This window comes from Mastigoproctus giganteus, chromosome 10, assembly GCF_048544385.1.
Source record: "Mastigoproctus giganteus isolate SK-2022 chromosome 10, ASM4854438v1, whole genome shotgun sequence".
Lineage (NCBI taxonomy): Eukaryota > Metazoa > Arthropoda > Arachnida > Uropygi > Thelyphonidae > Mastigoproctus > Mastigoproctus giganteus.
Window position 1 is genome coordinate 85,008,981 of NC_143584.1, and position 12,578 is coordinate 85,021,558.

General features: G+C 39.3%; 1 protein-coding gene across 1 annotated transcript in view; it reads left to right on the forward strand.

Moving 5' to 3' along the window:
• LOC150079130 (adhesion G protein-coupled receptor D1-like) overlaps positions 1–12,578 on the forward strand; it is a 255,790-nt gene that overhangs the window by 34,581 nt on the left and 208,631 nt on the right. The window contains exon 5 of the mRNA XM_090382962.1: positions 7,148–7,370. Within this exon, the coding sequence (XP_090239088.1) occupies positions 7,148–7,370 (223 nt within the window). The remainder of the gene's footprint in view (positions 1–7,147; positions 7,371–12,578) is intronic.

The window sequence follows — 12,578 nt, forward strand, 5'->3', positions numbered from 1 at the left end:
CATTGCCTTATACAATGGAATAATCACCTCCTTATCCCTGCTGGAAAAATTCCTGTATATCATTGACAATACTCCATGAGCTACTCTTGCAGCCCGTCTGCACTGCTCAGAGAACTTCATATCTGCCTGCACAATCACCCCCAAGTCCCTTTCATTCTCTACCACTGTCAGTGTAGTACCACAGAGTTGATACGTTGCTCTGGGGTTGCTGTTTCCCATGTGTAGTACTTTACATTTGTCAATATTAAACTTCATTTGCCACCTCTCAGCCCATCTGCTCAACCTTTCCAGATCCTGTTGCAGCAGCATAGTGTCAGTAGTGTCCTTGACAACCCTGCCAACCTTTGTATCATCTGCAAACTTGGACATTAAGCTTGATATACCATCATCAATATCATTTATAAATACAGAAAACAACAATGGACCCAACACTGAGCCCTGAGGGACTCCACTAATAACATTAGTCCACGATGAGCAGTGTCCATTGATTACCACTCTCTGTCTTCTCCCCCTCAACCACCCCTTTATCCATAGCAGCAATTTGCCTCCAATGTCACACTGCTCCAATTTGTGTAGCAGTCTTCCATGTGCAACAGTATCAAAAGCCTTTCTAAGATCCAAGTATATAATATCAAAGTTATTCCCTGCATCCAGTTCTTTTGTGACTGCATCATAGTATCCAATCAAGTTGGTCAGGCAAGACTTCCCCTTAACAAAACCATGCTGTGTCTGAGCTATAACTGAAGTCTTGTCTAAATGATCCTGCAGTGCTTCTTTAACCAGTGCCTCCATTAATTTTCCTGGAACAGAAGTTAAGCTCACAGGTCTATAATTACTTGTGTCAGCCTTTGATCCTCCTTTGTGAATTGGGGTCACATTTGCACATTTCCAGTCTATGGGTACCTCCCCCGAGTCCAAGGAAGCTCTCATAATTATGGCTAAGGGTTTGCTTACTTCCTTTGCTGCCTCCTTTAATATAACTGGATAGATCCCATCCACCCCGGGTGCCTTTCTTGTGTTTATCTTCAACAGTTTCTCCTCCACTTTACTCCCAGTTATTTCAAGATTCTGTAGCTTACTGCTAGAGTTGAATACACCTCTGGCATTCCCTTTGCTGAATAACTCCTCATGTGTGAATGTCGATGCAAAATATTCATTTAGTTTGTTAGCTACCTGAGCAGGATCATCAACAGTTGACCCATCAATATCAAGTGGACCAATCTGATTCATCCCCTTCCTTCTAGAGTTTACATAAGTAAAGAACTCTTTGCTGTTTTTCTTTGCATCCCTTGCCAAGGATTTCTCGTAATTTGCCTTCGCCTGCCTAACCTCCTTTGTAACTTGGTTGCATATCAACTTGTATCTATCATAGGCTTCTGTGTCATGTGTTAATTTGTAAGTATCCCATGCATTTTTCTTCTCTGCCATATGCCTCATTAGTTCATCTGACATCCATTTTGGCCTAAACCTTGAACAATATTTCTTAGTTGGTATGTAAAGCCTAGTAGCTTCCAAGATAAGTTCTTTGAATGCTTCCCATTTTGAATTTGCTGTTGGTAACATCATCAGTTGGTCCCACTGTATAGAATTTAAATACTGTCTCAGTCCATCGTAGTCGCCTTTACGGAAGCAATAACCCTTCCCTTTACCCCTAATGGTAGTTACCTCTTTGAGTAAATCCCACTTCAGCACACTGTGATCACTGCCACCTAGTGGTTCATTTATCTGCAGATTCTTAATGCATGAAGAATCACTGCTGATAATCAAATCAAGAGTATTACTCCCTCTAGTTGCCTCCCGAACATGCTGATGTAGAAAACAATCATCCAATAAATCCACAAAAGCTCTGCTAGTGCGTGAGTAACCAGCCCCCAAATTCCAGTCAATATCTGGGAAATTAAAATCTCCCATTATAAGACTCTCTGATTTACTGGCCCACTCTATTTCCCTGTACAGTTCCTTATTATACTCATCAGAGTCATTAGGCCTATAGCACACTCCTACTCTCAATTTTGATCTCCCAATGCTTATGTCACACCAAACTGACTCAACACTGCACTGTCCAGCGATGTCGACTGGCTTCACTTCCTTGGTTTTTATGTGTTTCTTAACTAATAGCATAACCCCTCCCCCCTTCCTATCCTGTCTATCCTTTCTGTAGACGTTGTACTCCCCAAATTGCAGTTCTGCATCCCTTATATCTGTGTGACACCACGTCTCTGATATCCCAACAATATCTGCCTTTGATGTTTTGAGCAATACCTCAAATTCATCAAATTTATTTACTAAACTCCTAGCATTGGTGTACACGCAAGTATACCTGCACCTGTTTCTATTCTTAGCTACCCTAACACAACCCATGTGTTTACTTGTACCGCAATGGCTCCCAGCAGTCTCTGAAATACCATGTATCTTGTTTTTCAGGCTTCTGCTCATTCTAATAGAAGCAGTGCAAGAATCTCTTTCACCTCTGCCAGTGGCTACTGTCAATCTATTGGTCTTTGTCTCCCCCCAAGCTAGCAGTTTTCCGACCCACCTAACACTGCCTAGACAGCATCAGCAAATATTCTTGCACCCTTTCTATTTAAGTGTATCCCATCCCTGTAGAAGCAATCTCTCCTGTTAACAAGTACAGTCCAGGCTGAAAAAAATTCTACCCCTTGAGCCTTGCACAATCTTTCCAGGGCCGAATTGATCGACAAGGCTCTCATCATATACTCCCTCCTATCGTGTCTGGGCAGAATTGCAGACACTTTCAAATTCAACCCTAATTCTCGGCTTTTGTTCAACAGTGACCTGTACTTGTTAAGTAATTCTGCCGGTCTCCTACTCTTAATATTATTAGTGCCAACGTGTACAACTATATCACCTTTTGTGCCCTTAAGATCAAGGCGTGGCCTGACCATTGCCTTATACAGAGGGACAATCACGTTTTCCCTGCTAGCAAAATTCCTGTGTATCATTGACAACGCCCCATGACCTGCACTGGTCGTCTGTCTGCATTGCTCAGAAAACTTCATGTCTGACTGCACAATTACTCCCAGGTCTTTTTCATTTTCTACCACCTTAAGTGTAGTACCACACAGTTGGTACGTTTCTCTGGGGTTACTTCTATCCATATGCAGTACTTTGCATATTTCAATGTTAAACTTCAGTTGCCACTTCTCAGCCCATTTGCCCAAATTTTCTAGATCCTGTTGCAGTAAAACACTGCCATTGCTGTCATTAACAACCCTGCCAACCTTTGTACATCTGCAAAGCCTGATATACCTTCATCAATATCATTGATAAATATACAAAACAACAGTGGACTCAACACCGAACCCTGTGGGACCACTAATAACATTAGTCCACGAAGAGCAGTACCCATTGATTACCACCCTCTGTCTTCTCCCACTCAACCATCCTTTTATCCATTGTAGCAAATTACCCTTAATACCATTCTGCTCCAATTTGTATAGTAGTCGTCCATGCACAACAGTGTCAAAAGCTTTTCTGAAATCCAAGTATATGATATCAAAATTATTTTTTGCATACAGTTCCTTTGTAACCACATCATAATAACCAATCAAATTTGTCAGACAAGAGTTTCCCTTAACAAACCCATGGTGTGTCTGAATTATTGCTGCAGGATCATCTTGTCTAGATGATCCTGCAATGCATCTTTAACCAGTGACTCCATTATTTAACCGGAACAGAAGTTAAACTAACTGGTCTGTAATTACTCGTGTCACCCTTCGATCCCCCTTTGTGAATTGGGGACATATTTGCACATCTCCAGTTCGTGGGGACCTCCGCTGAGTCCAAGGATGCTCTCATAATTATGGCTAAGGGTTTGCTTACTTCCTTTTCTGCCTCCTTTAATATAATTGGATAGATCCCATCCACCTCAGGTGCCTTTCTTATGTTTAACTTCAACAATTTCTCTACCACTTTGTTCTCAGTTATTACAAAATCATTAAGCACCCTGTTACAATTTGATAACCTTGTGGCATTTTCAAACCTTAACTCCTCATGTTTGAATGTAGATGCAAAATACTCATTCAGTGTTTGCTATCTGAGCAGGATCATCAACAGTCGAACCATCGATATCAAGTGGACCAATCAGATTAATTCCCTTCCTTTTAGAGTTTATATAAGTAAAGAAATCCTTGCTGTTTTTCTTAGCATCCTTTGCGAAAGATTTCTCGTAATCTGCCTAATAAATAAATATTTGAAGATGAATCTCTGTTGAGTGAACGTATGATGAATTTTTTTTTTCTTACGGTGGTCAAACTTTCTACAGTATTCGATGGATTAAAAGACAATAAAATGTGTAACAGCTGTAAATTTTCATAAATAAATTTGATCCTTACCGTGTGAGATTAACTTAAGATGAAGGAATATTGTGAAATACCAAGTAGTAGAAAGTTAATAGAAAATACACCATATTAGGATGATTAGAAAGTCACCAGTTATTTTGAAAATGCAGCTGTAGGAGGGAAAAATCGAATCGCAGAGTATTTTTTAAATTATATAGGTGGGGTGATGATGTCCTATGATCCTCAAACATGGGTTTAGAGAGTTTGATATTTAATATGCGTACATGTTTTAGGTAAGTATCAATGATAGAACAGACTACAGCAAAATTTGAAGTATCCGGTTAATACCAACTATTAGTATTAGTAATGGCTATGTGATGCAAGGAAGCCTAAGGCTTATGCTGCACCAGCCAAAAAAAAAAAAGGGAGTAAAATAATAATAATAAAATTAAATAAAGAAATTAATAAAAGAAAAGGAAACAGAATGCCTATGCATTTCCCTTCTCCCGTAAGTGACTATCCAGCTGACCTTTGAATTTCTCCAAACTATCAGCCTCAACCAACCATATAGGTAACTTATTCCAGAAATTTATAACTCGCTGGCCAAATTAAAACTTCCTGCAATTTAGTCTAAACATCTCCCCATAACTTGAATTCATAGCCCCTAGTTCTAGAATCATTTATAACTGTGAAACTTTCGCCCTAACTCATTTCACTTTTGCCTCTCAGAGCCGTAAACACCTTAATCAATCAAGTTTCCTCTAAGGTACCTGGTTTCCAAGCTCTGCAACCCACATATTCGAAGTCTTTACTCTTTTTTTTTTTTTTTTTTTGGCTGGTGCAGCATAAGCTTCAGGCTTCCTTGCACCATATGGCTAATAATAATATGGACGACCTTTTGCCGATCTCACCAGACGAGTTACCCGTCTCTGGTCACTTTTAAGAAGCTCGATCTCTTTTTTAGTTGCGGTCTCCACACTTCAACTCAGTATTCCAAGTGTGGTCTAACAATAGCCTTATATAGTGGGATTATGACGTCCTTATCTCTACTAGCAAATATAACACTATGGGCCTTCCTTGCAAGCTCTGTACAATGATCGAACTTCATGTCTGATCGTATCGTAACTCCCAAGGCCCTTTCTTCCACTGCTGACTTTAGTTCAACTCCACCAAGTGTATAAGCTATTTTGGGGTTGCTGTTCCCCTTCCATTTTGCTGAATTAAAGCATATACCGCTTTTCTGACATTCCTGAATTATATCTAGGTTACTCTGAAGAAGCTCTGCTTGACGATGATCATTAACTACTCTACCTATCCTTGTATCATCTGCAAATTTAGACGTCATCAACCGCTCTCTCCCTTCATCGAATAAAATAAAAAATCAGAGGAATAACCATTTATCACAACCCTCTGCCTCCTGCCCCGAAGCCATCTTATTATCCATCTAAGGGTTTTCCCTGTAATTCCAACCTGTTCCAGCTTATAAAGTAACCTCCCATATGGGACTGAGAGACCTGGCGAGCTGAACGAGGTAGAAAACAATAAATCCGAAAACTCGTGCCAACGGGAATCTGTGATTGATAAAAGGGCAATGTTAAGATGATAAATTTAGTTGCTGTTCGAAGTCTTAAAAAATCCTAAAACTGGCCTGAGTCGTCGTCCTGCACAGAAAATTTTGAAAATGGAACTAAAGTACAAAGCATAGAAAACTCATGTGTGCAGAAACTTTATACAAAGGATTGTGACTGAAAGATGGTTTTTTCATAAATTGTGCTTGGTGATTGAAGAGCTGGAAATACCTCTTAAAGAATATTTTGTTAATTAAGTGAACCTGGTTTTCGCAATTGAAACTTCTTTAACAGAAGATCGTGTAGTGTCCCAGTTATTACTCGGATACTATACGATCTGCCGAAAACAGCGAAGAGACAAAACCATCCAGGATTGTGGTGTGAGATGTTATATGACAAAAATTTTGGTCCATATTTTTCATAAGATACAGTGAGTTCAAAATAGATACCGCGCTACGTGCTTCAAAATTTTGTTAATGTAAATAAATACATTTTTCAGTAAGTGACAAATCTAATCTTTTCAGCTAACTCTTTAACTGGACTAAAATGAGTTATTTTTTATAATAGGTACCCAGTTTCAGATCATCCTCTTATGCTTACATTACTGTACGTATCTGAAATGCATGTCAGGAAACATTTCAAAGGTTTTAAAATTTGAGATGAATGAGAATTTTGCGAAGGAATCCAGTCCTTTGCACATTTCATTCCATCAAAGGGCTGAAAGCTCTAGGTGGTGGGTGATGTCCTATGATCTTCAAACTTGGATCTTCTTCGTGATCTGGCAAAAACATTAAAATTTTATGACTTATACTAATAGCTACAAATTAAGGTACAACTGGCAGAAACAATAACCTGTTTTTTATTCTGCGATATGTATACAAATCACTACTTGCAGAGCAGTACAACTTGTCTGTAGCAACAGCTTAACCAAAAAGTTAGGAAACTTACGTTCTGTCGGTATGTTTGGAAGTATTCAATATGACACATAATTAGAAGTATTCAATAAGAAACAGTGACTTCTGGTGGTGATTATGGACGTTTCACATCGCTGTTGCGCCTTCAAAGGGCGAGGTAACAAACAGCATTTCTCCAAAAGGCTCATTAAATTCGTCGGGAGTCTCTAAAATGGTCGTGATTCAACTGCTTATGGCATCCTATGCATGTCTATAGCGTATAATGTGAAATGACATTATACGCTATAGACATGTTTATTATACTTATATTGTAAAATAGCAAGTTTAATTCTAATTAATAAGATTATTTTTGATTTCATTTCAGTTATACGTGAACGGAAACCGTGTCGCCTATGTTCGTTATCCAGAGGACAAAAATGAAACACTTACTGAAAAAAAGCCCCTGAAACCGTTGGAGATAACTGTCGGATGTAAACGCATGGATCAAAACAAATATGGTAATTTTGCCTATGGAGAATATGATGAAATGACCATCTGGACTTGGGCCCTCAAGGACGACGAACAGAACTTTTGGATGGGTTGTTACGGTATTGAAATTGCCAATAATTGCTAGTAGAATGTTTCCTTGATTTATTTCTCCAACTCCTGCATTTATTCTGTCTTGGCTGCACTTTACTTACCAAAGTATTGTTAATGCTCTTAGGTATAAGTAATAGATTACATATCTAATCTTAGAGGAGGAATAATTCGTTCTTTAAATTGAATCAGTCTAATTGAATATGCAATAGCCAATAGCCGATTTATCAATCAGGACTATGAGACGTCAGTTTTACGACTGTTTTTATTCTCAATAGAGTCTAAGTACAGTGTATTGCGCGTATGTTCTGGGTTGACAGGAGTAGATAAGTTGGGGGTTTAAACACATTTGCATAAAGTCTGGAGGGATTTAACACATTTGCATACTGTGCCACGAGCGCTGGTGAGAAAATTATATTTAGTTCTTATTTCGTACCCTAGATGGCTCCACGTATATTTCTCTATTTTATTTTATTTTATTATTATTTTTTTCTCTCACATTCGGCATTACTGGTGGCAAAACACCATGTCCTCTCATAGTTCATTGAGTATTATTGTATATTTTCTTTGGCGTGTGTCTTCTCATAGTTTTTAAACCTTTATTGATCCTTTGATAAAAAGAAAGTTCCTTGTCTTGTCATAGTATTTATTAACTAATCCACCAGAGTCGGTTTTCTTGTGTGTGTGTGTAAACCTTTTTATAGGTTCGTTTCCTTAGAGATTCAATCTGAAAATACATTTTTAATAGAACCTTTTATTATTGTATATCTTCTCATATTTTTTATTATTGTTTTTGTGTGTGTAAACTCTATTTATTATTGTATATCTTCTCATATTTTTTAACCCTTTATTATTGTCTTAACTTATGTGTGTAAACCATTTTATTGACACATTTCCTAAAATCAAAAAAAACTCAAACATCAAAGAAAATTTCTGCTTTTTAATGAACATTTTTAAAAAAGCTACATCTATGAACAAACAGTGACATTTTGAGATGTGTGGAAGCACTCCATCCTCCAATCCTCATGCTGCTGTTCCGAGATAATAATAATCACTATCAGGATGATGATGCAAATATAAGTAGTGCGATGTCTTCGGCACTGTCCATTCCTACCTGTGGAGATGGAGAAATGTTAGCAGACTATTATAATCCTAAAGTAATAGGTAATTTCAGTTCTATTGATGCTCTTCAAAAACATACTAAATTACCAAGACGTGTTGTGCGCGAATTCCTAGCTAGTCAACCTACTTACGCGAGACATCGACAGCAAAGAATTAATTTTCGGAGGAGCCAAATTATAGTTCCCGGACTTAATCACACTTTTCAATGTGAACTGGGTGACTGTCGGCTCTCGCCGACTCAAACGATGGATATCATTACCTTCTGGTTTGTGTGGATTGTTTCTCGCGATATTCTTGGGTCAGAAAACTGAAAAGCAAAAAATCCAACGAGGTGGTGCAGGCATTCAAATCTATTTTCAAAGAAGAAACACCATTTTGTGTTAACACCGATTAAGGAAAAGAATTCACTAATGCTCCTCTTCGTCGGTTATTCCAATCCCTTGGTATCAATTTCTACACAACAAGATCAGAAAAGAAGGCAGCTATTGCCGAACGGTTCATTCGGACACTGAAAGAAAAAATTTATAAGTGGATTTCTTATTCCAAAAGTCAGAAATATATTCACGTACTCGACGATATTGTGGCTACGTATAATCGTACTACCCATCGTTCTATAGGTATGGCCCCTGTAAACTCTTGCTAACGAAGAAGTGTATAATAGACTCTACCACAGCCATACCAAAACCCTGAAACCGAAATTTAAAATCGGAGATAGAGTTGTTTTGAGCAGCGGGTCTCACCCTTTCCGCAAAGGTTACTGGGGGAATTGGACGAGAGAAGTGTTTACTATTACACGTGTTTTGAAGCATAACCCTGTTGTGTACAGTGTGACAAGCCGTGATGGTGAGCAGATAGAAGGAACGTTTTACGAACCACAGTTACAGAAAGTTTACTTTGACGATAATCTTTCCACTGACGTCTACCCCATCGAAAAGGTACTTAAACAAAAGACAGTTAGAGGACAACGTCAGTTATTAGTCAAATGGTTAGGCTACCCACAAAGCTTCAACAGTTGGGTCAGCTCACAAGATGTTTTTCCTTACACTACCCAGTAATGCTAGTATGGATCTGCATCCCAGAAATTCTCAGTCACAATTCACAGTGGAACTGCCTAATGTTGTTTCTCTCTCAGGCAAATGGGAAGTAGCACTAGCTGAAGTATATTTCTCCCTTTCATGGGATAATATCTCCGATGGATGGAACATATTCTCACTGTACCCCAAAAAGAAAAAAGAAGTCAGAGTGATGACTGTATTAAAAGAAAAGTATATCACTTCCTCAAAACTTATCGATGATGTTAATTCTGTCGACAGTGACATTCAACTGAAAGTGAAAACAGACGGAACGAAAGAACAGTTCACGTTAAGGGTGAAGAACGATGGTATGGTGAAAATCCCTAAAGTTTTTACACAGGTTATAGGTCTCGATAAGACATTTAGCGAGGATCAAGGAGGGTTACATATTTTCAGGAATTATCACGTTGGCGAGTGGGTTTCCAAGAAGGAAATCACAATGCCTAAAGAAACATCCAATAGAACGATCACATATTGGGGTCTGAAAGCAGAAGCTGTTCAGGTCTGTAAACTACCACGAGGGAGCTACAAAAGTATATCCCAGGTGCTTAACACCATGATGAAACTGGCCCCCCAACTCGACGCAAACGTCTATCGAAATCGATCCTTCAGTTTACCTTCGCTTCCCAAAAACGGCTCGGTCAGATGTTAGGTTTCGAAAAACTAGGCAGAGACTTAGAAGGTAGAGTTTACACTAAGTACCAAGCAGATATATATAGAGGCATCAGTTCCTATTTCGTCTATTGTAACTCAATCGAGGATCAGATTGTGAGCGATACAAAAGCACCACTGTTACGTGTCGTATCATTTTCCAATAACGGAGAGTTCTCGCATTTAGATTATTATCCCCTCCAGTTAAGCACGTTCCATACCGTTACAATCCAAGTGCGTACAGATAGCAGTGAATTCGTGCCGTTCAGTGACGGAAAGACCACAATTAAACTCCATTTCCGTGAACGATGAATGCGTACGTCCATTACTACACAATGCAAGCAGGGGGAACCCCTATTCGGTGGGCCCTCTATCCAGAGAGGTTACGGTTTAGGAAGCATCTTCTGAACAGCATTCCATTTTCTCACACCGATACTCAAACCAGCAGCAGCTTTCATCTGTCAACAAGTACTGTCAGCAGTACGTAATATTGTTGATGATGTCATATCAGGCATTCCACCTAAACGTTCCTTTTTAAATCGTGTATCAGAAGTCGGGCAAGCCATTAAAGACAAGGTGCGTAATCAGAGAGGTGGTAAACGTAGACGTCGCGATATTTTCGATGGAAGTTATGATGTCTAAGTTGGATCTTTTCAGTAAACCTGCCACTAATATGTGTGTTGAACGGTCGTCGTATATTACGTTGCTTCCTCTGGCATCTGTAGACAGTGTAGGCCCGATCGAATTCTATATTCCTGGGACTTCAGAAGAGTATCTAGACCTTGGGAAAAGTTATTTGCAGTTGAAAGTGCGAATCACGAGAAGCGATGGAAAAGATCTGGAAGGAAATGATAAAATAGGAGTCATTAACAATTTCTTTCACTCTCTATTCAGCCAAGTCGATCTCTTTGTACAAGACAAACTGATTAACCCATTGTCGAATACGTACCCTTATCATGCATACCTGGAAACGCTTCTTAACTATGGACGGGAAGCCAAGAATTCGCAACTGACAACAGAGATGTACGTCAAAGATCAGTACCCCTGATGTTTAACAGATGTTCGAGAAGGACGACAGTGGTACGTGCCAACGATCGAAATCCTTCTCAAAATCGAAAACTGCAGAGATGTTAGGAAGACTTCGACTCGATATGTGTCACCAGTCTAAATACATAGTGAATAACGTCTCCCTCCGTTTACGACTGGTAAGAAGTTCCCCCGAATTTTGTTTGCTTTCCAACGATTCGTCAACTGCCAAGTTGAACATTATGGAAGCAACATTATTCGTACGTAAAGTGAAATTGAATCCTCAGATCCAACTCGCATACATCAATGTTTTAGAGAAGAACCTGCTCGTGTACCCGATTAATCGCGTGAACGTGACATACTTTTCTATCCACAAAGGAATGGTAGATTCCACACGTGATAATATATTCCTAGGACAAATTCCATCGCATGTGATTGTAGGTTTGGTGTCGAGCGAAGGTTTCAATGGATCGTACACTCGTAATCCTTTTAACTTCTCTCACTTCGATCTGTGTTACTTACAAGTGATGGCCGATGGTATTCATTACCCGTCAATACCTCTGACTCCTGACTTCAAGACAGGACAGTATACGAGATCGTATCTGTCGCTCTTCTCTTCATTAAATAAATGGACGGAAGACACCGGAAACGATTTGTCGTATTCCGAGTACTCAGTCGGTAATGTATTGTACGCTTTTGACTTATCACCCGACGAAAACGCCATCGGTGAAAACGTTAGTGCAATGAGACAGGAGAGCGTACGTCTTGAACTGAAATTTTCCTCACCATTGCCTGAAAACGTCACGTGCGTCTTGTATAGTGAATTCGAGAACGTGGTTTCGCTGACAAAAGACAGATCTGTTCTTCCTGATTATGAATACTAAAGAAATAGCACGTTTGTTGGAAAGTGTTAAAGATTACCCATAGGTGTATGTGCTCGCGACGAACTGCCTATGAACATTCTTAGTAAGCCGGTTCTTCTCGTTGTCAACACCGACCCCTCCCACAGACCAGGAACCCATTGGATAGCTATTTACCTCAGAGAAGAAGAAGGTGATTACTTCGACACTTTTGCCCACCCCCCCCGCCTGAAGATTTTGCGGCGTTTCTGAAAAGGCAAAGTCGCAAGTGGACTCATAACAAGACTGTAATACAACATTGGGAATCTATAGCTTGTGGACTGCATCGTTTTCTTTTTAACCCATAGATGTCGCGGTATTACTATGAGGCAGATGGTTAACGAATGTTATTGTAAAAATTTGTGGGGCAATGATATTATTGCCACTTTAGATGTAATCGATCATTTAAATAAACAAATTAAAAAAAAATGTCTACTTACATGCTTAC